This window comes from Schistocerca serialis, chromosome 1 (assembly GCF_023864345.2).
Source record: "Schistocerca serialis cubense isolate TAMUIC-IGC-003099 chromosome 1, iqSchSeri2.2, whole genome shotgun sequence".
Classification (NCBI taxonomy): Eukaryota; Metazoa; Arthropoda; class Insecta; order Orthoptera; family Acrididae; genus Schistocerca; species Schistocerca serialis.
This window is the reverse complement of record NC_064638.1, coordinates 867,476,520-867,503,375: the sequence shown is the minus strand read 5'-3', so window position 1 is coordinate 867,503,375 and position 26,856 is coordinate 867,476,520. Positions and strand designations below refer to the sequence as shown.

Sequence of the window (26,856 nt, the reverse complement as noted above, 5' to 3'; positions counted from 1 at the left end):
CACCACTGGTGATCGTCGAGGGGACACTGAATAGTGCACGGTACATCCAAACCGTCGTCGAACCCATCGTTCTACCATTCCTAGACCGGCAAGGGAACTTGCTGTTCCAACAGGACAATGCACTTCCGCATGTATCCCGTGCCACCCAACGTGCTCTAGAAGGTGTAAGTCAACTACCCTGGCCAGCAAGATCTCCGGATCTGTCCCCCATTGAGCATGTTTGGGACTGGATGAAGCGTCGTCTCACGCGGTCTGCACGTCCAGCACGAACGCTGGTCCAACTGAGGCGCCAGGTGGAAATGGCATGGCAAGCCGTTCCACAGGACTACATCCAGCATCTCTACGATCGTCTCCATGGGAGAATAGCAGCCTGCCTTGCTGCGAAAGGTGGATATACACTGTATTAGTGCCGACATTGTGCATGCTCTGTGGCCTGTGTCTATGTGCCTGTGGTTCTGTCAGTGTGATCATGTGATGTATCTGACCCCAGGAATGTGTCAATAAAGTTTCCCCTTCCTGGGACAATGAATTCACGGTGTTCTTATTTCAATTTCCAGGAGTGTATATAGTAGAAGCCTAGTTATTTACAGATTAGAGAAATCCAAGCACTTTCAAATCTCTTCTTGGTAATAGAGGTATTCATTGCCTAGCTCGATATATTACCGTCTCAGCTGTTGTTACTGTTATGTATGCTTGGGCGGTGTGTTCTTAGGCACCAGCTATCAAAAGGAGATAGCAACAGAAAACACGTTTTTCCTTGCTGCGTGAAGCAGGCGCTAGTGTACATAAAGTTACAATTTTTAATTCAGTATCCTAACAGCCAACTTGCTGGTGACAGTGACCTAAATTGAGTCAGCAGTTAAGACATCGAGCTTGCTGTGAGCGTCGTTGTGGGTCAGGGAGGTGGTCGACTGCATCAGTGTGGCCATTGTTAGATTGTTCAGTCGCATAGGGTTTTAACAAGAAATTATGACATACCACGTGGTAAACGATTTCCATGTTATCATAGTTTGCGTTGTACTGTTGCATTAATTCTCTTGACCTTGAAGTTAAATTTCGCTGTTCCGCATGAATTGTATGAAATTTAATTATTATGAAATTAATTGTATTCGCGCTCCAGTGTCATCACCAGTTCCAATACCCAACCTAGTGCATAACTTTCTTACGTCCAACAAGCAACTGTATTTTAATAATAATAACCCACTCAAACCATCATCATCGCGCTAGCTGCGTCGAGGCTTATTATAACACTTACTGTTAAGCATGCTTCACATCGGAGCGAACATAAACAATCGGTGCTCGTTCGTGTTCCTCTGGTTGTTGGTTCAAATGGCTCTGAGCACTATGGGACTTAACATCTGAGGTCATCAGTCCCCTAGAACGTAGAACTACTTAAACCTAGCTAACCTAAGGACATCACACACATCCATACCCGAGGCAGGAGTCGAACCTGCGACCGTAGCGGTCGCGCGGTTCTAGACTGAAGCGCCTAGAACCGCTCGGCCACACCGGCCGGCTCTGGTTGTTGGTCTTTCAGCGAACCATCATGAAGGAAGTTAGCATCTCTTGCGCTTTGGCGAAGAGCATTCGTCTTGTATTTCGGGGGGTAAGCTTTCGTCGTTTGCACGATTTGCGTGAATGATGAAGTGGTATGAAGAGAATGTAATGTTTCTGATAGCAGAATATAGATGTTATAGGTACTTGTAAGATGCACAACTTAAATGCCGATCAAAAAGAAATACGATTGGCGAAAAACATCCGAAGCACTCAGTGGTTCACCTTCAGACACGAGAAAGGCGATAAATTCATTAGATGCGTCTATCAGGCAGGAACGAAGTGAATAAGCACAAGCTTTGCATTTATTTCTATTAAAACGTAACAGCGCTTTAAATTTACTTGAATGTAAGAAGTACGAGTATGTGTCTATTATGCTGATCAAAATTAAAAATATGTGAAAGACATGACCAACTGCGTTGCTGATATTCGTTGTATCTCTGAATACATGCCTCATGTATCACTGCTATTTTAGAGGTTTTTGATATAATAGCCGAATAAATAATAAAAATCTGCCCTCTGACAAACTTTATAGCAGATATTATCAAGAACATATGTGACAGGTTGTATGCTTATCATATTTCACTAATCATACTGTATTGTCATTATCCTCCGTACATGTGCTTCAATGAAATCATAGAAATTCTTCCCTTATCACTACGGACATCAGGAACTATCTGGGATACAGCAGCTATTCAAGTGCTTCCCGGGTACGATTCCCGGCGGGGTCAGGGATTATCTCTGCGTCGTGATAATTGGGTGTTGTGTGATGTCCTTAGGTTAGTTAGGTTTAAGTAGTTCTAAGTTCTAGGGGACTGATTACCATAGCTGTTAAGTCCCATAGTGCTCAGAGCCATTTGAACCATTTTTTTTTATTCAAGTGCGAAACGTGTTTAACGTAAATGTCTCCAGCTGGTATTAACCATAGAGTAAATGCTAGTCTTTCTTCCTTTTATATTGCTCGTCGGTTACAGATGTACTGGTTTTACAAAATGGTTCAACTGGCTCTGAGCGCTATGGGACTTAACTTCTGAGGTCATCAGTCCCCTAGAACTTAGAACTACTTAGACCTAGCTAACCTAAGGACATCAAACAGACCCATGCCCCAGGCAGGATTCGAACCTGCGACTTTAGCGGTCGTGCGGTTCCAGACTGTAGCGCCTAGAAGCGCTCGGCCACCTCGGCCGGCACTGATTTTACATTTCCCCGCTCAGTTTTTATGAGAAACCAACGAAGGGCGTCAACTAAGGTATGTGCAGACTTAGGAAATGATGTTAATAAATGCTGGAGCTGCAGTTCACTGTCAGGTGCACTATCTCGAACTTCTTCACACTGGCGTCCAAATGCAGACAGCTGTCGTAGATTCGGCGAAAAAACAGTAGTTTGTAGACCTGCGACAAGTATGAGGAGGCGTTGCCATAGAGACGAATACAAAACAGTGTTGCGTGACTCGTTGAGGTAGACACACGAAGCAGCCGCGCCAACCACCTTGCAACTGTAAGAGATCTATTTACATGACTACATTCTTCTTTTCCTACATCATTTTGTCTGTTTTCTCAAAATCAACGCACTCTTCATGCGAACCAATCATATCTGAACGTCACAGTTTTGCATCATGGCTGTTACTAGTGTTGTATCGAGTGAAACGTTTATGGTGATTATAAGCACAAAAAACACAGTAACGCAGCGTTATTTGGATTGATTAAACGACGAAGGGAGAGTTCTCTGTCCTGGAAAATTCTCTTACACGCTGCTACAGAATCTTCAAAAATGGTTCAAATGGCTCTGAGCACTATGCGACTTAACTTCTGAGGTCATCAGTCGCCTAGAACTTAGAACTAATTAAACCTAACTAACCTAAGGACATCACACACATCCATGCCCGTGGCAGGATTCGAACCTGCGACCGTAGCGGTCGCTCGGTTCCAAACTGTAGCGCCTAGAACCGCACGGCCGCTCCGGCCGGCACGGAATCTTCAAACGCTCGCCGCGAACAGCGCCCGGACAAGACAAGGGGTGGTTGGTATTCGGGGAATTCAGGCACTTAGCGTAAGCTTGTCTCAACAGATAAAGCACTCTCTGATACGGCGTCCTTGTTTACTTTCGTTGTTTGTAAACTGATGTGGAGCACCGCGCGGCGGAGGAAGGAGGAGAGGAGGAGACGTGACTGTTTTGTCCGTACTTCCCTTTGGTTCGCGTAGATGACTAGGAGAGGACAGGGCTGTACGTACGGTACTAGGCAAAGTTTCTTCAGCTGGTTCATTATACAGTATCACTTCCCGAAACATTAAAGCCATTGTTTTGTGTGTGTGTGTGTGTGTGTGTGTGTGTGTGTGTGTGTGTGTGTGTGTATGTGTGTGTGGACGAGGCGGGGGCTTCTGTGCGTTGGTGAGACGTGGCGTGTTGAGCTGTTGTAGCACTTAATAATGCAATAATATGATCTGTCTCCCTTAATAGCGTATCATAATTACTTCTTGTTAATCTACATAGGGGTCCAAAAAAACGTATCCACTGTTTAAAAGTCCATAACTTGCAAACTAATTGACGGAGTTGTCTCATTTTTGGTGAAAGTGTAGCTTGAAGTCCAACTTAAAGATATCACTGTAGGTGTTCGAAATGGTCACCATTAACATCCACACGCAAACGATGCCGCCGAACTGCAGCACGAACTACTGACTGCAACGTGTTCAGTTGGATATTTGCACATGAATGTGCGGGGGATTCTCAAAGTTCATTCAATGTGCATGGCTTTTGAGGATAAACGACGTCCTTTAGTGTTTACCACAGGTAAAAGTCCAGAGGAGTTAGGTCTGGGGAACGCTTCACGCTTCTCACCATCTTGATGTTCTCTTTCTTAACTCGTATCAGTATTTTTAAGCGACGACAATCTAAAAGCCATGCTAGCATTTGTTCGCGTTCCATTTCGGGTGGGACTGGGCTGACAAGGGGATCGTACGAACTTCTCCTCGCCGATTTGATTCATATTGACAGTGTGTGTTGGACAGGACTAGGACTTCAACATGTGTAAACAAGAAATTTTGAGAAAACCGAGTTTGAAAATTGTGGGGCGTGCTTGAGCTGTTTGCTTTGTAGCGCCGCTAATGTTCACAGAGTCAGCAGCTGAGCGAGTAACCACTTAGTTTCCTAAGCGGGAGGTCTCTGGATCGAATCTTGCTGCTTGTTTTCTTTTCTTTTTTCATGTAATTCCAACAACAGGTCTATTATGATCGTGCAAAATTTACTGAAGAACCAAAGAAACTGGTACACCTACCTAATATCGTGTAGGGCCCCTCGAGCTCGCAGAAGTGCCGCGACATGACGTGGCATGGACTCAACTAATGTCTGAAGTAGTGCTGGAGAGAACTGATACCTTGAATCCTGGAGGGCTGGCCATAGATCCCGAAGAGTACAAGGGGGGGGGGGGGGGGGGGGAGGAGATCTCTTCCGAACAGCACGTTGCAAGACATCCCAGATATGCTCAGTAATGTTCATGTCTGGGGAGTTCATGGAGCCACACTGTAGCTATTCTGGACGTGTGTGGCGTCGCATTGTCCTGTTGGAATTGCCCAAGTCCGTCGGAATGCACAGTGGACATGAATGGATCGAGGTGATCAGTCAGGACGCTTACGTACGTTTCACCTGTTAGTGTCGTACCTAGACGTATCAGGGGCCCATATCACTACAGCTACACACGCCCCACACCATTACAGAGCCTCCACCAGATTGAACAGTCCCCTGCTGATATGCAGGGTCCGTGGATTCATCAGGTTGTCTCCACACCCGTACACGTTCACCCGCTCCATACGATTTGAAATGAGACTTGTCTGATCAGGCAACATGTTTCCAGTCATCAACAGTCCAATGTCGTGTTGACGGGCCCAGACGATGCGTGAAGCTTTGTGTTGTGTTCCGAAAGCCCATACCGATGGCGTTTCGTTGAATGGTTCGCACGCTGACGATTGTTGATGGCCCGAAATTAAAATCTTGAGCAATTTGCGGAAGAGCTGCACTTCAGTCACGTTGAACGGTGCTCTTCAGTCGTCATTGGTTCTGTTCTTGCAGGATCTTTTTTCCAGCCGCAGCGATGTTGGAGATTTGATGTTCTATCGGATTCCTGTTATTCACGGTACACTCGCGAAATGGTCTTACAGGAAAATCCGAACTTCTTCGCTACCTCGGAGATGAAGTGTCCCATCGCTCGTGCGCCGACTATAACACAACCTTCAAACTTCGTTAAATGTTGATAACCTGCCATTGTAGCTGATAAACTGCCATTGTAGCAGCAGTAACCGATCTAACAACTGCGCCAGGTACTTGGTGTCTTATAAAGGTGTTACTGACTGCAGCGCAATATTCTGCCTATTTACATATTTCTGTAAATGAATACGGATGCCTATACCAGTTTCTTTGCGCTTCAGTGTATAAATATTTAATATTTCATTTACTACTTTCCTAATCTTTAACATCAAAAAAGGAGAATTTGGAAATGGAGATAGGATACACGAGAACTTTCAATAAAATGAGTGTAGTGATTTTGTTTATATTATTGCGTCGACATTTGTGACAAGTATAACATGTAACCCACGCAGCACTGCACGGATCAGGATGATACTAACTATAGAAACATGGAAAAGAATAGTAACACGATATACAGCTGATGTAGTGAATTTTTGCATAGCCGTGGAATTTTTGAATGCATCGATTGCAGAACAGACTTGCTTTACAATCATAAACGGTTCTCAGTCGCCACACATTATCAAAGCATAGCGCCGAATATTGGTGCGAGACCTCGCGCTTGTGAAATTAAGCGCTTACTCGCTCTGCTGCTGACTCTGTGGACACTAGCGGCCCTACAAAGTGTACAGCGTTAAGTTAATAATTGGCAACCAATGCTGTACAATCGCAATAAAGTCATGAGATGTTCAATTGACTCTTTTATTAGAACATGTTACGCGTTTCGGGATTACACCCATCTTCAGACACAAACTTCAACTCCTTCCTAACCAACTAGGCGTACAGCCTTGACAACGCAAAGAAAGTGTCCAGTGACTTATGACTGTAACTGCAACACAAGCAATTTTGAAGCAGAGCTTGTGTCGCAGTTATAGTCGTATGTTATTGGACACTTTCTTTGCATTGTCAAGGCCGTACGCCTAGTTGGTTAGGAAGGAGTTTTTGTGTTGTCCCGAAACGCGTAACATGTTGTAATAAAAGAGTCAACTGAACATCTCACGACTTCATTGCGATTGTACAGCATTGGTTGCCAATTATTAACATAAAAATGATATCAGCCTCAGACGGGAGCTGACCTAGTTGATAGTGTCGGAAGTTCCATGCGGCTTTTCGCGGATGATGCTGTAGTATACAGAGAAGTTGCAGCATTAGAAAATTGCAGCGAAATGCAGGAAGATCTGCAGCGGATAGGCACTTGGTGCAGGGAGTGGCAACTGACCCTTAACATAGACAAATGTAATGTATTCCGAATACATAGAAAGAAGGATCCTTTATTGTATGATTGTATGATAGCGGAACAAACACTGGTAGCAGTTACCTCTTTAAAATATCGGGGAGTATGCGTGCGGAACGATTTGAAGTGGAATGATCATATAAAATTAATTGATGGTAAGGCGGGTGGCAGGTTGAGATTCATTTGGAGAGTCCTTAGAAAATGTAGTCCATCAACAAAGGAGTTGGCTTACAAAACACTCGTTCGACCTATACTTGAGTATTGCTCATCAGTGTGGGATCCGTACCAGGTCGGGTTGACAGAGGAGATAGAGAAGATCCAAAGAAGAGCGGCGCGTTTCGTCACAGGTTATTTGGTAAGCGTGATAGCGTTACGGAGATGTTTAATAAACTCAAATGGAGGACTGTGCAAGAGAGGCGCTCTGCATCGGGGTGTAGCTTGCTCGCCAGGTTTCGAGAGGATGCGTTTCTGGATGAGTTATCGAATATACTGCTTCCCCCTACTTATACCTCCCGAGGAGAACACGAATGTAAAATTAGAGAAATTAGAGCGCGCACGGAGGCTTTTCAGCAGTCGTTCTTCCCGCGAACCATACGCGACTGGAACAGGAAAGGGAGGTAATGACAGTGGTACGTAAAGTGTCCTCCGCCAGACACCGTTGGGTGGCTTGCGGAGTGTAAATGTAGATGTAGATCATACAGCGTAAGGACGCCTATAATTTTCTGACTCGATTTTGCGTCTCCGTGTTTAAACATGTTGAAGTCCTAGTCGTGCCCTAGACGAACACCGACTCAAAGGAAGGCCTCGGCGCTTGTTGGTGACGTCACGTCAGCTAGGCACAGCGAACGCCAGGTCTGTTGCAGGCAGAAACGCCTGGGCGTGCGTATCACTTGAAATCTCTTATTTTTGGACAAAATGTTTGGTATTGTTTTGGATTCTGCAGTTTTATTTAGATGAATTATTTTCTTACTATCGTAAAGCTACAAATGAAGTTCATAGTTGTGTATTACTGAATCCTGTCGAAAGAAACGTAGATCAATATGAGAAGACGCTTTGCCCCATTGCAAGCTTCGGAAATTTTACATTCAACTAACTGTATTTACTTGATCCGTTTTGTTATCGAAACTTACCCCAACCCCCTTACAATTAGCTCCTTTCTTTTATTTATTTATTTATTTATTTTCGTTTGACATCGTCACTGGAAATGTGAACTAATTTACATGTGTAAATGTCCAACTGTTGCCAGTCATTAGATTACAGTCGTTTTCAACGACAGGAATTCTAAACAGGAGACAAAATAGCTTCATACATCGAAAATACTGCTGAGCTTAAACTTTTTCAAAGATGCACATTAGAAAAGATAAATATTCCCCTCTTGCAACCGAAAGGAGAAACTTTATAAGATAAAAAAAAATTATTTGATAAAACATATATCTCTCTTTTAGCTTTTCTTCTGCCCTCCACCGCCTCCCCCAACGTGTACAATCGCAAGGTTTCATTAACATTCAGTGCTCCTCACCCCATAGTCAACCAAGATACCTAAAGAAGAGCACCAATAAGTTCACAGGTTCTTGTAAAAGCAACCCTGTACAAACGTAACTTCCTCAGATTTACAAATAAGATAAAGAACCACGAATTCTGTTGCTGCTGGAGCATAAAGTTGTTTTTGTATGTCAATCCTTAAAACAGGTGGAAATTTTAAGTTCAGGAGTACACTATTTGTTAAGAAGTGTAATGAATTGCACAATTAATTGATTGCCGAAATCTCTCTGTGTGTTGGTCAACTACCGCCAACAGTTTCACATTTCCCTGTATCAGGGAGGAAGACACCACCATTATGAGTATGCCTGCAACAGACCTGGCGTTCGCCGTGCCTAGCTGACGTGACGTCACCAACAAGCGCCGAGGCCTTCCTTTGAGTCGGTGTTGCCTACACACGCAGTAAGAATGAAATCGGTGAAGGGAAGTTGATAGTGTCCCCCTGTGAGACTGGGAGCGAAGAGCATGAAGGAAGCTACCGTTTCGTGCGGAACAGTAACCGGCTAAATCTGAGAGCACTGCGAGGGTATGCCGTGTACACGGCTGCCGGACAAGTGTGGTGCGCGCCTGTAAGAACGGCGTCCGCGGCGCGTAGCGTCGCATTCCGTGGGACGCGGAAGCGCGACGCCGTTATCTGCTGCGGCTGAGCGCGGCGCGGCGCGGCTGGGTCCGGTCGTCCTCCTCCCCAGCGCAGCCCGTGGAGGCGCGGCGTCCCCGGCGCTGCCCCGCTGCCCCGCCGCGTCGCGCTGCCCGCCGAGCCGCCGCCAGCCGCCAGTCCGCCGCCGCCCGCCGCCAGCCATGGAGGTGCAGCCACACCACGACCAGCTCGACACGTGCGACTCCTTCGACTCGGAGGTGCACCTCGTCTCCGTCGACGACATGCTCAGTCTCGGTGTGTTTCTCCAGTGTTCTCTCTCTCTCTCTCTCTCTCTCTGGCCCGTGTGCTCTCGCTTCTGTGCGTTTAGATAGTCACTGCAGGCACCGTTGCCTCCGAACTGTGGGTCAGCTGAAAAGTGTGTCTCCCTCCTGGCCCCCAGCGAATGTAACAACACTTCCGATTACTAATAGGCAGCGTTTCCGAAAATGACTCATTCGATTTGACAACCGTAACTACGAGAGTAATCCCGAAGTAAGGTCACCTACTTTTTTATAAGTACATAGACCAATTTATTTCTAGCCGGCCGGGGTGGCCGAGCGGTTCTAGGCACTACACTCTGGAACCGCGCGACCACTACGGTCGCAGGTTCGAATCCTGCCTCGGGTATGTATGTGTGTGATGTCCTTAGGTTAGTTAGGTTTAAGTAGTTCTAAGTTCTAGGGGACTGATGACCTCAGAAGTTAAGTGCCATAGTGCTCAGAGCTATTTTGTTTATTTCTACAATGGTTTACATCAATTCACAGCTTGAACATTTTTCGACATAATCACCATTTCTGTCGATGCATTTTTGTAGACGCTGTGGCAGTTTCTGTATGCCCATGTCATACCAGCTCGCCGCCATGCTGTTCAGAAAGTTATGAACCTCTTCTTTCACCTCGCCGTCGGAGGTGAATTAACGCTGACAGGTACTGTGAGACTCTGAAAAAACACCAACGGCCAACTCACAACAGGAATGTTGAGCAAGTGTGTACACATTCTTCATGGCAACGCTCGCCCACACGTCGCTCGGCAAACCGTTGCTCTCTTGCAACAGTTTCAGTGGAACATTATCACCCATCCACCCTATAGTTCTGACTTGGCGCCGAGTGACTATCACCTGTTCCCTAGGTTAAAAGAACATGTGGCTGTAAAGCGATTCAGCTCCGACGACGAGGTGAAAGAAGAGGTTCGTAACTTTCTAAACAGCATGGCGGCGAGCTGGTATGACATGAGCGTACAAAAACTGCCCCAGCGTCTACAAAAATGCGTCGACAGAAACGGTGATCATGTCGAAAAATAGCTAAATGTTCAAACTGTATACTGATGTAAACCGTTGTAGAAATAAACAGGTCTATGTACTTATAAAAAAAAATAGCAGACCTTACTTTTGGGATTACCCTCTAAATCTTACATGCATTAAGACAGAGCCGGCCGCGGTGGTCTAGTGGTTCTAGGCGCGCAGTCCGGAACCGCAGGACTGCTACGGTCGCAGGTTCGAATCCTGCCTCGGGCATGGATGTGTGTGATGTCCTTAGGTTAGTTAGGTTTAAGTAATTCTAAGTTCTAGGGGACTGATAACCACAGAAGTTGAGTCCCATAGTGCTCAGAGCCATTTGAACCATTAAGACAGAAATTCACGTTGTGCGGAAAGAAAAACTTTCGCTACATCTACACGTCACCTTACGACGTGCGACAGAGGGCACTTTTTGTACCACTGTCACTTCCCGCTTTCTGGTTTTCCAGTCCCAAATCGCTCGCGGGAAGAACGATTGTTGATAAACCTCCGTGTGAGCTCGTATCTCTCTAACTTTATCCTCGCGGTTCTCTCGTGAGATGTACTCGGGAGGAAGCAAAGTATTGGTTGTCTCTTCTAGGAACGGACGCTCTCGGAACTTCAACAGTGAGCCACGCTGTGATGCAGAACGCCTCTCTTGCAACGCCTGCCACTGAAGTTGGCAGACCATCTCGGTGACGCTTTCGCTTTTAGCAGGTGAACCTGTAACGAAAGGCGCTCCTCTTCTTTGGAAGTACTGCGTGTGACCTGTACGGGAATATACCGGGTGATCAAAAAGTCAGTATAAATTTGAAAACTTAATGAACTACGGAATAATGTAGGTAGAGAGGTAAAAATTCACACACATCCTTGGAATGACAAGGGGTTTTATTAGAACAACAACAAAAAAAAGTTCACAAAATGTCCGACAGATACGCGTCGTTTGGTGATGATCGTGTGCTCAGCCGCCGCTTTCGTCATGCTTGGCCTCCCACGTCTCCAGTCCTCAATCCGTGCGATTATTGGCTTTGGGGTTACCTGAAGTCGCAAGTGTATCGTGATCGACCGACATCTCTAGGGATGCTGAAAAACAACATCCGACACCAATGCCTCACCAAAACTCCGGACATGCTTTTCAGTGCTGTTCACAACATTATTCCTCGACTACAGCTATTGTTGAGGAATGATGGTGGACATATTGAGAATTTCCTGTAAAGAACATCATCTTTGCTTTGTCTTACTTTGTTATGCTAATTATTGCTATTATGATCAGATGAAGCGCCATCTGTCGGACATTTTTTGAACTTTTGTATTTTATTTTGGTTCTAATAAAACCCCATATCATTCCAAGCATGTGTGTCAATTTGTACCTCTCTGTCTACATTATTCCATGATTTATTCAGTTTTTAAATTTATACTGACTTTTTGATCACCCGGTACATAATGGATGTACGAATACAGGTCGTAGACGCATGGCTGACGACATATGTAAGATTGGGACTGGCGGTGAGTCGTGCACGGATAGCCAAATGGTAAAGGTGACCGCTCGCGATAAGCGGGAATCCGGGTTCGAGTCCCAGTCCGGCACAAATTTTAATTGTCGTCATTCCATTCTACAGCTGATAGTTGCCCTTATTAGCATTTGCGAATACATTTAATGCAGTCATTGGCCGAACGAGCGTTTTATAGGCTACCTCTTTTGTGAGTTGACTATATTTCCTGAGAATTCTCTCAATTCCGGCCGCTGTGGCCGAGCGGTTCTAGCCGCTTCAGTCGGGAACCGCGTTGCTGCTACGGTCTCAGGTTCGAATCCTGCCTCGGGCAGGGATGTGTTTGATGTCCTTAGGTTTATGTAGTTCTAAGTCTAGGGGACAGATGACCTCAGACGTTAAGTCCCAAAGTCATTTGGAGCATTCTCTCAATGAACCATGCTCTCTCATCTGTCTTACCGTCGATTACCTTTGTGTGGTCGTTCCACTTCAGACAGCTCTGTACACATATTCAAAAATGGCTCGAAGCACTATGGGACTTAACATCTGAGGTCATCAGTCCCTTAGAATTAGAACTACTTAAACCTAACTAACATACGGACATCACACACATACATGCCCGAGGCAGGATTCGAACCTGCGACCGGAGCAGCAGCTCGGTTACGGACTGAAGCGCCTAGAACCGCTCGTCCACAGCAGCCGGCTGTGCACATATTCCTAGATATTTTATGCATCTGACTGCTTCCAGTTGCCGTTCTACAATCCCTTAATCATACGGTGATGGCTGTTTCTGCCTGTTTATGGATGCTTTACATTTGTTTTTGTTGAGGATTAACTGGCGCTATCTGCATCAAGCGTCGATCCTCCATAGACCCTCCTTTCTTTCGCTACAATTTTGCAGCGTTGTGACTTCTCTGTACACAACAGGGTATCACCCACGAAACCCTCATGCAAATTCCGAAGTTATCGAGTAGCTCATGTACCTATACCCAGTGAAAAGCAAGCGTATCATTCTGTATGAGTCCGAATTTCTTTAATTTCACTGTTGCGCACATTACATGACATGGTTCAAATGGCTCTGAGCACTATGGGACTTAACTTCTGAGGTCATCAGTCCCCTAGAACTTAGAACTACTTAAACCTAACTAACCTAAGGACATCACACACATCCATGCCCGAGGCAGGATTCGAACCTGCGACAGTAGCGTCGCGCGGTTCCAGATTGAAGCGCCTAGAACCGCTCGGCCACACCGGCCGGCACGACGTGAGATACACGAGGGCGTTCTGAAATATAATGGCTTCTAATATTTTATGTGAAAAATCTTAAAGATATTTAAATAAAGCAAACGTTATTAACATTCTACATATTTATTCTTAAAGTCTACAAATTTTGTTTCTCAGCATAGTAATCCTGGCGACGAACACATTTCTGCCAACGAGAGACCAGTTTGTTGATACTGTCACGGTAGAATGTTTCACTTTGTTGACGGAGCCACAACCTCGCATCTGCTTGCACCGCTTCAGAACTATCCAGTGAAGTCGGCAAAGGTGTTCTTTAAGCTTTGGAAACACATGAAAATCGGATAGGGACCGTGAGGAGGATGATCGATGACAGTAAACTCAAAGTGTCGGATTGTTGGAGATGTGGCAGCGCTCGTGCGTGGGCTGGCGTTGTCGTGCTGAAGGAGAGGGTGCTCCACGTGAGGACGGACTCTTCGAATTCGCAGCACGCAGTTTCTCCCGCACTGACGTAATTCCATACTTGATTATATAGCTCGCAATTTCTCACGCACCGACGTAGTTACTTTTACACTGCTATGCCACACTCTCCAATTCGGAGCCCTCTAGCGGCAAAGAGCTTCAAAGCAGCAGACATGGAGAGTAAATCTAAAATGTTAATAACGTTTCTTTTATTTAAAAAGCTTTAACCGTTTTCGCATAAATTCATAGGCATTTCTTTTCAGCACACCTTCGTATGCTGGCGAAAGTTGTACGTTTCTCTAGTCGCATTGCATTGTGGGCACTCTGCTGTGAAATTTGTGGCTAAGGCCGCCGTGGAGCATAAAGGCTGCGCTCCCCAGCAGTTTGCTGATCATCTCTGTGACACTCACACGCTGACTAAACAGACCCTGACAAATCGTACCGCTCTTCCCTGAATCCTTTATGCCGCTGCTATTAATACAACTTCGCAATTCCGCAGACACGTTGGGCGAGGCTGTCGCAGTTGTTGAATACTGCTGCAGTTATAAACCGACGTATAATGTGTGCGGTTCGACGTGGGTTAGAAATTCTTGTTATAACATTTTGAGCGCATTGGTATCAAATTTTGATGTATATCAACTTTCGTGACGAAGGGCGGCAGTGGTAGCCACTTGCCCTGATCAAGCAGTAGAGAACACAGTGTCGGCCCGGGAATCCAGCAAATTACCCTCAGTATGTTTAGAGTTTCGTAGTTATTTTGTGAGATTAATAACTCCCAGAATACAGTAAGAAAAGCTATTAATCTCCATACTATAACACAGTTAAGGTGCCGCTGTATACATTTCGGTTTATTTGTTGGGAATTGTTGCTGTCGTGTATCATTTCCGTTCCATTATGGGCTTGCTTAGCAACGGCCTTGCCGCAGTGGATGCACCAGTTCCCGTCAGATCACCGAAGTTAAACGCTGCCGGGCGTGGCCAGTACTTGGGTGGGTGACCGTCCGGCCCGCCGTGCGCTGTTGCCATTTTTTCGGGGTGCACTCAGCCCCGTGATGCTAATTGAGGAGCTACTTCACCGAATAGTAGCGGATCTGGTCATAGAAAACCATCATAACGACCGGGAGAGCGGTGTGCTGACCACACGCCCCTCCTATCTGCATCTCAGGATGACACGGCGGTCGGATGGTCCCGATGGGTCACTTGTGGCCTGAAGACAGAGTGCTATTGCTATGGGCTTGCTACAGCTTTACCACAAATTTTTCCCTTAACTTCGTATAAAACGGTCACAGGTCCGCAAATATGACTCCTCACTGCAAGTTGCAGAGAGGTAGAATTTTGGAAAGAATAGGTGTAGTTTTACAAGAAGTTTTCGGTTAGCTTGCAAATGTGACTGAACATTTCATATTACTCTGAACATAAGTTAATATGTCGCCACTTTTTGTTGCTGGTTAAACGCCCTTATAGGGAAGGCTCGTTAGAAACTCTGAACTGATTCATTTGAACAGCGCCAAAGTAAAAAAAAAAAAAAAAAAAACTGCTTGGGGCTGCTGTTAGAGACTTCCTGATGAGTCTTACAACCTTTTAAATTAGCGTCGTAAAGCCAATCTTGTACTTTTAGCACGTTCATTGGTGAGAATTTACAGGAGCGAAAGCTGTCCTTAGGAGCCTTTGAAACAAAAAAGACATCCCCTGATGTGGACCTGGACATCTGTGGGTCGTAATCAGTGTCATTGACACTTCGCTTTCTGCAGATGTGTACAATCAGCAGAATCTTAAAGTAAAAGCATTTCGGTCTCGGTTGGTACACATCTATTCACCAGCGTCACATATTGGTAAAGAACGGAGAACGGCGACGCCGCGGTAGAGGCGATGATTTGGAAACATAGCTGTTTTGGAAAGATGCGGTTGAAATGAGAACTAAACTGTTACGTTCTCGCACGCTTCATGTGTGCCTCGGACGGTTCGCTTTAGAGTTTATTTCCGTGTAATCTTCCTCGCGATCGCCGACGTGAACGAGCGTTCCGTCTGTTGACGGACAGCTCTGATGCACGTTCCGTTCTTCGCTGTGCTGTCTCGGTCGCAAACCGTACGGTCGCGAGAGCTTGCGTGGCGTTCCCATAAGGCGAAGTCTGGGAAGAGCCCACGCACCTCGCCAGTGGCTTGGCGGACGTTACCGACGTCTGCGCTAGCAGTCCGCTGGTCACGTGCGGGCGATACACATCTTATCCTGTCAGGCATATCCCGCGATATGAAGAGCGGAAGGAGGAAACCCAAAGAGCGAACTTTCCGTGCGTTGCCACCGCTTCAGAATGTAAAGTAGAAGCAGTTCACCTGAGCCCAGAAAAAAGGTTTCCGCCTTGTTCACATTCTTGTTTTGTTTTTCCTGGTTTCTCAAAATATTCTACGGCATAACCCCGCCACAGTTTCTACGTTCTTGTCATTCTTGGATTACATTTGTAGCTCAGTGAGTTGACCGTCAGATTACAAACAGAAAGGCTTGAAAATTACTGCCGGCATTCGTGGCATAATTGTTCACTTTTAGTTTTTAATGAATCGCTGCACAATTGGAAGAACAGGTGATTATTGTGTTAGAGGAATGCTGAAATACCGCGGATTTCGTACCGTCTTGATGAAATTATTATTTTTCCTTTTATTGTTTAGTGAATGAACACTGTTGTAGTCTTTATTTTGCGATGCCGCAAGTACTACTGTAGTAGGGTCGTTTCGTCGTTTTGAGGAAAAAATGTTTCTGTCGAAACATTTCCTGTAGCGTGGATCATTGACCTTTCCGCCCACGCTGGTTTAGCGAGGTTTCAGTGGTTTCGCTAAATCGCATACGGAAAATGCTGGCGAGGTTTCTTGAAAAGGGCTATAGCCTCCGTCCTCCCCATCTTTGTCCACCTGGTCTAGAACTCTTTACGGGTTTGATCTCAACGGGATGTGAAAAGCTGATGTCTTTTCGTGTTTGCCAAATATTCGTTCAGTTAATATCAGCGTTAGTCTCGTACTATTGCCGTTGGTCTCGTCCGTCTTTCACTGATCACAATCTGTTCAACCACCACTCTAGTATTTATTTGCCTTAAGCGATTTTGGTGAACCACAGAAAACGTAAATCTGCGTATCGGAACGGTAATTCAAGCCTTGGTCCTCCACTACTGAGTTGGGCTTATAGTATGGGCTAGGGTTTGAACATTACAATTACTACAGATACTCTACATGCGCCGTGTATACTGGTAATAATACTGGTAATAAAACAACGCACGGAGGTTGTCCGTACCTAGTTTGCCACCGGTAACAAGTGAAGACAGGCAATCACAAAGTTTACCAGACGACAAGCATCACACGCCAACATGCCGTCGCAATTTGATACACATGCTGTCAGAGTGTAAGAGACCAAACCCTTTGTTGGCTTCCATAATAGATGTTAATCCTCATTGGGAAACTCGTTCAGCAATACTTCGTACCCAGACACGATTAATTCTAAGTACCCCAAACGAATTAACTCTATTGAAATGAAATGAATGAATCTATGAGAATGAAATCAGTGTAGGTTCAAATGTTCAAATGTGTGTGAAATCTTATGGGACTTCATTGCTAACGTCATCAGTCCCTAAGCGTACACACTACTTAAGCTAAATTATCCTAAGGACAAACACACACACACCCATGCCCGAGGGAGGACTCGAACCTCCGCCGGGACCATCAGCACAGCCCATGACTGCAGCGCCTTAGACCGCTCGGCTCAGTGAAGGTGCAATGACATGAAATGTTACCAGTACAAACAGCTCGACGTGCGTAACCTGTAATGTAATAAATATGTAGTAACAAGCGACAATGTGTGCCGGGCCGGAAAGCGAATCCGAGTTCCATGCCTGATTCACACTTTCATAATTATTTCTTTTTCTACTTACGATTTCCGAATGTTACTACCAGAGTTTCTTCCACAGTGTGTGTGAAATAAATTAACTGCTCTGAAATTAAATGCATGAATCGATGGAGATATAATCAGTGAAGATGCATCGAAAATCATAGAGGGAAAATCAGTGCGCAAGTTTTGAGTGAGGTCTGGAGGCGTACTCAGGTTGCCTTATAGTTAAGGCGACTGCTCGGGTACAGTAGAAAATATACACTCCTGGAAATTGAAATAAGAACACCGTGAATTCATTGTCCCAGGAAGGGGAAACTTTATTGACACATTCCTGGGGTCAGATACATCACATGATCACACTGACAGAACCACAGGCACATAGACACAGGCAACAGAGCATGCACAATGTCGGCACTAGTACAGTGTATATCCACCTTTCGCAGCAATGCAGGCTGCTATTCTCCCATGGAGACGATCGTAGAGATGCTGGATGTAGTCCTGTGGAACGGCTTGCCATGCCATTTCCACCTGGCGCCTCAGTTGGACCAGCGTTCGTGCTGGACGTGCAGACCGCGTGAGACGACGCTTCATCCAGTCCCAAACATGCTCAATGGGGGACAGATCCGGAGATCTTGCTGGCCAGGGTAGTTGACGTACACCTTCTAGAGCACGTTGGGTGGCACGGGATACATGCGGACGTGCATTGTCCTGTGGGAACAGCAAGTTCCCTTGCCGGTCTAGGAATGGTAGAACGATGGGTTCGATGACGGTTTGGATGTACCGTGCACTATTCAGTGTCCCTCGACGATCACCAGTGGTGTACGGCCAGTGTAGGAGATCGCTCCCCACACCATGATGCCGGGTGTTGGCCCTGTGTGCCTCGGTCGTATGCAGTCCTGATTGTGGCGCTCACCTGCACGGCGCCAAACACGCATACGACCATCATTGGCACCAAGGCAGAAGCGACTCTCATCGCTGAAGACGACACGTCTCCATTCGTCCCTCCATTCACGCCTGTCGCGACACCACTGGAGGCGGGCTGCACGATGTTGGGGCGTGAGCGGAAGACGGCCTAACGGTGTGCGGGACCGTAGCCCAGCTTCATGGAGACGGTTGCGAATGGTCCTCGCCGATACCCCAGGAGCAACAGTGTCCCTAATTTGCTGGGAAGTGGCGGTACGGTCCCCTACGGCACTGCGTAGGATCCTACGGTCTTGGCGTGCATCCGTGCGTCGCTGCGGTCCGGTCCCAGGTCGACGGGCACGTGCACCTTCCGCCGACCACTGGCGACAACATCGATGTACTGTGGAGACCTCACGCCCCACGTGTTGAGCAATTCGGCGGTACGTCCACCCGGCCTCCCGCATGCCCACTATACGCCCTCGCTCAAAGTCCGTCAACTGCACATACGGTTCACGTCCACGCTGTCGCGGCATGCTACCAGTGTTAAAGACTGCGATGGAGCTCCGTATGCCACGGCAAACTGGCTGACACTGACGGCGGCGGTGCACAAATGCTGCGCAGCTAGCGCCATTCGACGGCCAACACCGCGGTTCCTGGTGTGCCCGCTGTGCCGTGCGTGTGATCATTGCTTGTACAGCCCTCTCGCAGTGTCCGGAGCAAGTATGGTGGGTCTGACACACCGGTGTCAATGTGTTCTTTTTTCCATTTCCAGGAGTGTAGGTTCGAGTTCTCATTTTCAGCTGTCACTGTGATTTCACGTTCTGAAACGTTGTCCCGATACGAATTATTTTTCTGAGGGGCTGGTATTGATCGCCCTGTAAACAGCCCTGCTTGCCATAGTGAGACTAGGTCGGACACATGTTTGCGCTTCTCCGCTTGCTCTGTATATTTTTCCAAAAACTTAGCCTATTAAATGATGCTGTGGTTATAACGACGTGCCTGCTTGCTGCTGTGCATACCATTGCTCGTTACTCTCCTCATTTCTGTCACAGCCACGATTTTTTCGCCGGTTACCGTGTTGAATGTCGATGTTGCCCGTCTGGAATGAAATCTGTTGAACATAATGTTGACTGAACCCCAAACACAGAGCCTCATGTTCCTGGGTTAGATAGTGTGGTATTCTTGAACTGACAGTTCTTCTGCCATAGAGACTCATTTAAAATCATGGCCGATGATGGGGTTCTTCGAGATATAATTAAGGGACATAGTTTTCAGTACTCGCTACAGACAATGCCGCACATTCATCCTACATTTCTTACAAATAATTACTCTTAGCGAAAACAGTTTTTTAAGACAGTTGTTCTAATATTTTACGTAGTGTTGATAGATTCCAAGTATGCCTATTCTGTGAACCGCTCTGGAAGTGGCACGTGTTTTTCATCACGTGCAATACCACTTTTATTCTCATCGCTCTTACTTTGCCGCCGAGGAAGTCATGCCGGCCAGTAGGTTGAACGATGACGGACAGCCGCAGCTCTTCAGGGAAGACGGGGCTCTGAGATTAACGTCCAGCTAACGGTCTCCAGTCGCGAGTGCTTTTTTTGTTCTCGTTATATCGGTCCAATCTTTCATAACTGGATTTCACCTGATTAACACTAGTGTAATGAGTACCTGTCCACAGAATTCAAGGGTCTATGAAAATAAAAGATAAAATGAAATCTCATTATTAAGTATGAATATGCTATAGAAAACAACGTGTCAATTTCAGTAGAGTTACACTCACAGCGTGCTCCTTAAGCGCAAAAGTTAATCTGGTTGGTCGACTTTGCTTGAACCGTAGCGAGAGATAACGATGTACAAATTAATGTTCCCCTGTTCCTATGTGGCTGCTGAGGGGTACTGGAACTATGTGAAAAGGTAAATGGTCATATTTCTTTTTGGCAGTAGTTGCTGTTAAAAGCGGGTATTGCTCTTCTTCATTCCCTTGCAATACACCCCGTCACTAGCTATGTCTGCAGCTGGCATACTGAACATGGCTCTTCATTACCTTACTTTTCTTTTTCGTTCTTGTCACGCTGCGAAATTTCTTCCTGAATTTTATCGGCGTTATCCGTCTCTGCACTACCCTTATTTTCGTGTTCAGGTTCCTAAAGGGAGTCACTTTTCTGTCGATACACTTACGCGTACTCCATATTTTGCAGAGCGCTCAGGATCCGTGGCTCAGTGATGCCGGTTATGTCGAAGTTTTACAGCAACGCTTGTACCATCAGTAATTTTTTTATGCACCCAAACATTTTGTGACCTGACGTAATTTCAGGCTAAATCAATGAATTGTCGCATTGGAAAGACTGAGTTTTCTCTTCCTTTCAGCCCGTGTATTTATATGTATCTGCTAGTATAACTTTTGTTTACACATCAGTTCCGTTTGTTTGTTGCTATTTTTCTTCTTCGGATGATGTCTCACATTCTGAGCAAGGACGTAGTAAACTTAAATTTACTCCTATTTGATTTGTTGTGTTTCTTCAAAATTGCTCAAATGTGTGTGAATTGCTAAGGGACCAAACTGCTGAGGTCGTCGGTCCCTAGACTTACGCACTACTTAAACTAACTTATTCTAAAAACAACACACACCCATGTCCGAGGGAGGACTCGAGCCACCGGCGCGAGGGGCCGCGCAGTCCGTGACATGGCGCCTCAAACAGCGCGGCCACTCCCCGGGGCATGTGTTTCTTAAGCTGCATCTCCCTTAAGTTAAAATTTGAGCTATTTATGTGCAGAATCAATATAGTTATTTATTTTTCAGTGCTATCATACACTTCAGACTTGTTCATGATAGCACCGTCCATTACTAACAAAAATATGGCGCTCGTTGACTTCGCTTTTGTTCTTAGGTTTGCATTTATTTAGTGGAAGGAGGTGAAATGAGAGAAATCTGACATCAAAAGGAATGCGCGCACGTACACACACACACACACACACACACACACACACACACACACACACTTCTCTTCAGTACTAAATTGACGATTCCTTTATGTTTGCCGGCCGGTGTGGCCGTGCGGTTCTCGGCGCCTCAGTTTGGAACCGCGCTGCTGCTGCGGTCGCAGGTTCGAATCCTGCCTCCGGCATGGATGTGTGTGATGTCCTCAGGTTAGTTAGGTTTAAGTAGTTCTAAGTTCTAGGGGGACTGGTGACCTCAGAGGTTAAGTCCCATAGTGCTTAGAGCCATTGGAACCTTGATATTTCGCAATGTGTCTTATCAACCGAACCCTTCTTTTAGTCGATTTATGCCAGAAATTTCTTTTTCTTCCCAGTTCTGTTCAGTACCTTCTCATTAGTTACATGATCTACCCATAAAATTTTCAACATGGTTCTGAAGCGCCACATTTCAAAAGCTTCTATTCTACACATTTGACGTACGTACAAATTTAGACTGCAGACAAAAACCTCCAGAAAAAGAGTTCATAACACTTAACCTATATTCAATGTTAAAGAATTTCTTGCCATTGGTAGTCTACATTTTATACTCTCTTTACTTCAGCCGTCATCAGTAATTTGCTGCCTGAATATCAAAACCTACCTACCACTTTTAATATCTCATTTCCTAATCTAATCCCCTCAGGATCACCCGATTTAATTCGACTAAATTCCGTTGCCCTTGTCTTGCTTTTGTTGATGTTCATCCTATATCTTACTTTAAAGACTCTGCCCTTTCCGTCCAACTGCACATTCCAGTCCTTCGTTGTCTAACAGAAATACTTTGTGATCGGCAAGTCTCAAAGTTTTTATTTCTTCTCCTTGAACTGTATTTAATTCTGCTTCATATTTTTCTTTGGTTTCCTGTACTGTACATATTGAATAACATCGTGCAGAGGCTACAACCCTGTCTCACCACTGCATCCCTTTCATTCCCTCGGACTCCTATAACTGTCACCTTGTTTCGGTACAAGTTGTGTCTAGCCTTTGGATCCCTGTATTTTACCCCTGCTACCTTAAGAATTTCGAAGAGTGCATTCCGGTCAACATTGTCAAAAGCTTTCTCTGAGTCTACAAAAGCTATAAACGCTGGTTTGCCTTTTTTTAATACAACAGATAAAACATAAAACGAAGGCCCAGTGTTGTAATATGTTTCCTTTGTGAGAGAGAACTTTTTTTTGGGATGGCCGGTAAAGTGCCGCGGCCTTCAGAAGAGGGCAGCAGCTGCGGTGTGGTGTGGACTGTGGAGTGGTGCAGCTGCGCGCGCCGCGCCGGGCCGTGGCCGGCCTTGTTATACAGGAAGCGCCGACACGACACGACAGGACAGGACGCGGTGTGACGTGTCGGCTCGGCTCGGCTCGGCTCGCCTCGGCTCGCACATTTCTTGCAGCGGGTGACACACGCACTTGCAGCATGTGTTATCTGGGCCTGGGCGCGGCTGATGTCATGCCCCGGACAAGGGCGCCTCCCCCTCCTCCTCCTCCTCCTACGCCAGATAGCTGCGCCGGATAACAACCCTTCTATCCCGAGGCGTGCCACACGCCGCTATTGACCGAGTACTGCGCTCGCTTCCTGGTTCTACAATTTTCATCGTTGTCGCCTTCCGCTTATCCGCAAACTCGTTCCTGCTTCGAAACGGGCGTGTTCCGTCTAAATCTGTCAGCGTACTCTTTACCTTAACAGGAACTCCCTAATGCGGGCCGGCCGCGGTGGTCTCGCGGTTCTAGGCGCTCAGTCCGGAACCGCGCGACTGCTACGGTCGCAGGTTCGAATCCTGCCTCGGGCATGGATGTGTGTGATGTCCTTAGGTTAGTTAGGTTTAAGTAGTTCTAAGTTCTAGGGGACTAATGACCACAGCTGTTAAGTCCCATAGTGCTCAGAGCCATTTGAACCCAAATGCGGTGTGTGTTTTTCCCTTTTTTCGCCTATAAAGAAACTTACTTCTTTAGTAAGTCGCATTGTAGATCTTCCTATGACCGATAGATACGATATTTCTCAAGTGGGAGAGGGGGTTGGGGTTGGGTTGTTCGGGGAAAGAGAGCGAGGTCATCGGTCTCATGGGATTAGGGAAGGACGGGGAAGAAAGTCAGCTGTGCCCTTTGGAAGGAACCATCCCAGAATTTGCCTGGAGCGATTTAGGGCAATGACGGAAAACCTAAATTAGGATGGCCGGGTGCGAGATTGAACCGTCGTCATCCTGAATGAGAGTCCAGTGTGCTAACCACTGCGCCACTCAAGTAAATCAGCGTCGTATTGAACCCAGTTTTTTAGTTTTTAATATCTACATCTACGTCTACACAGAAACTCCACAAGTCGCTGCACGGTGTATGGCGGAGAGAACGTCGTAACATCGCTAGTCATTCCCTTTCGTGTTCCACTCTCAAATGGAACGAGGGAGTAATGATCACCTGGATGCTTCTCAATTCGCGCAAGCTCATAGATTTTTGTGCTTACGACCCTTACGTTAGATGAATTTCAGTGGTAGCACAACCTTCCTGTAGTTTGGCGGAAATGATAATTCTCCAAACTTCCTCAGCAGCGTTTCGCGAAAATATTGTCTTCTTTCGCGAAAGTATTACCGTTATAGGGACTCTCGTTAATTTGTTTACATTTGTGACATCATCAAGCCACACCTCTCCTCCTGTCCTTCCTCTTCTCTCCCCTCCCCCTCCCTCAAATCCCACTCCTCTCCTCTTCCCGTCTCCATCCCACTCCAGCCTATCACAGCGTAGTGTTAGAATGAAACAACCAGTCAAAATCCGAGCCCAGTAGTGCTAGTGAAAAAAAAAGGCAACGTCCCTTTTTCGTTCATGTAATTATTGTGACGTCACAAGCCAACTCCCTTTTTATGATGTCAACGAGAGATGAATGCGGAAAGTGTCAAAAATTAGCTTGGAAATTTAAAAAAATATAAAGTTAGCGGAAAGTAGTAAATTTAAAAAATTTCGCTTGCGCGCGCGCACACACACACACACACACACACACACACACACACACACACACACACACAGATATCTATGTAAATGACGACCAGCATTCTCCATTGACTATAATTCCGTCCAGTGAACATAACTCTTCCCATCGACCACCATTGTCCATCGGCCACCACTGTCCATCGGCCGTAATTCTGTCACCTAATCGCAGACCGAACTCCGGTCCCTCACTGCTTCTTCAGCCGGCCGTTGTGACCGAGCGGTTCTAGGCGCTTCAATCTGGAACCGCGCTGCTGCTACGGTCGCAGATCGATCCTGCCTCAGGCATGGACGTGTGTGATGTCCTTAGGTTAGTTAGGTTTAAGTAGTTCTCAGAGACATTTGAACCATTTTTTGTCGTCACTGTGCCTGTCCTTCTACTCTAGTGTCTGCACAGACTCGCCTTCAGACCTCTGGGGTAAAGAATATAGACTACACTGCCGTACTGCTGAATCGAAAGACTTCCCTAGACTCAGTTCTGTTGCTCGTGGCAGAATGGTTTCTTTTTTTGAAAAGCAAGTATATGGAATTCAGTATCAGATTTGTATACAGTGTTAACTTGTTGAATACAGTGAGTATGGCGCTTTGAGTAAAAGGAGTTCACCTCCACTCCGTTACGCTGTAAGCTGAGCTGGTGTGATATTTCTTTCATCAAACTGTTGAAATTTTAATAATAATATTCATTACTAATTGTACCTGACCTGCGTTGCAACGCTAGGGAAAGAAAAAAAAGTATTTGGTTTTATAATCTGTTTATTGAAGTGCTTTTGGATGCACGGAATTTTTTTTTTCCGTTTGGTGCGTACACGAATAAGTCAGACGGTTTCTCGAAGCGTGAGCAAGCCACGTAACGTTCTCCGTGTGAGAAGGATGGATTTTCCAGATTTTTTCTACACACTTGTAGTTTGTTCGTGCGTTTTGTTGACGGTTACTGCAAGTGCAAGTCACACCGGGACCTGCAAACGTTTGAACTGGAACGGCATATCTACTAGAATCATTCGGATGCGTGATAATACCACATCTTCTCCTTGGTCTCGTCGCAAAGCCGTGTTGTATTGATGTTTCTGAGAAGAATGAGACGCGCCACCCCAATTTTTAATATCAACACGTGCGGCGGCACGCCTGGAAAATCAAATGAATCCAAGAATTCAGTCGTATAGTTTACAGCTTCGTCTTAATTAATTACAGTATCGATGGACTTATAAGTTGTCGTCTCGCCTGATATTTTGTTTTGAATACTGTAATTGATGGCATTGTCATCGCTGTTTTTAGATGCTAATATAGCGTTATCAGTGAGCCACGTATTAGAATGCAACGTTGTGTCGAAATTTCGAATCAATCGGTAAAGATACCTCCGAGATTTGCTATTAAGAACAAGCGAATTGAAAATGTTAATGTTTCTAATCGCAAATCTTGGGAAGTACTTGACCAATTTATCTAAAATCTTAACTCAACGTTGCATTGGAATACGCCCGTGGTTTTATATACTTTATTTTTGCCAGATGTGTTATGAATAGCTTTAACAGTAAAGAAGTGATAAACAAAAGTCATGCGGAACGCTGTAGTGTCACGCATTTCGATGTTTATGACGTCATATTTTCTGAATTATATTTCGTAGAGTGATGTAAATATGGCAGCACATTTAGCGATGTATGTGGATATTGTATGCAAAATATATTGCGAATAGATTTAGTGGTAACGAAGTAATGCATTAAAAAGTCATGCCTGATGCAGCAGTTTTACGGCATATACACCGAAACTGCAGTAAGCGATACCTCTTCTTCATGCATCGTTTTGTGGGGGGTGTCAGCGAGTAAAATTTTCGTGAAGGTTTGAAATTATAAATTATGTTTAGTTTGTTGCCAATCGTTAAGCGTTCTCATCCTCAAATAGCAGATGGAAAGTCTGCGTATTTTCTCGCGGTGACATCCCATTGTTTATGACTTTTTTGTTTTTGAGCCTTCGTGGGCATACAGAGAACAACTCACCAAAGTTTCATCGCAATCGGATGAATTGTGTTGGAACGCATAAAGGGGAAACATACAACGAAACATTAATTTTTATTTGTATAGATGATAATGAAATTTAGACGAAAGTTAATTATAATTTTTCCTTGTAGTATCTATTGCTGGTAGCCCACGACAAGAATCCAAGTCTAAAATTTTGTGCTTTCTGTTTGTCTTAGAATGATCATCGACAGGGAGATGATTAACCATGTGTCATTCTGAAGCAAATTACGGACAGATTGTGAAATAATGAATTTGTGTTTGTCGGCAACAAGTGTGCGTGTGACTTTCACTTTCAGTTTGAGCGTTTTGTTTGTAGTTTATAAAGTCTTACGCATTTCTCCGTTCGTTCCTTTTCTGTACACGGTGGACGTAATCATGTCAAGGATAATTAATTCGTCTTCAGGTAGACAAGTCTTCCATACAGTCAGTCAGTAGTATTCTTACTCAGTTGTGCTGACTTGTGTGATT

The 26,856-nt window shown here is 45.5% G+C and overlaps 1 protein-coding gene and 1 pseudogene across 6 annotated transcripts in view; both read left to right on the top strand.

The window, feature by feature from the left end:
• LOC126485748 (leupaxin) overlaps nt 1-26,856 on the top strand; it is a 506,478-nt gene that overhangs the window by 288,008 nt on the left and 191,614 nt on the right. The window contains exon 1 of one of the 6 annotated variants that reach the window (XM_050108899.1): nt 9,324-9,452. The exons of the other annotated variants lie outside the window; for them this stretch is intronic. Within the exon in view, the coding sequence (XP_049964856.1) occupies nt 9,359-9,452 (94 nt within the window). The 5' untranslated portion in view covers nt 9,324-9,358. Of the gene's footprint in view, nt 1-9,323; nt 9,453-26,856 lie in introns of those variants that run through there. 6 annotated transcript variants of the gene reach the window in all.
• Nucleotides 14,568-14,685, top strand: LOC126425860 (5S ribosomal RNA; annotated as a pseudogene).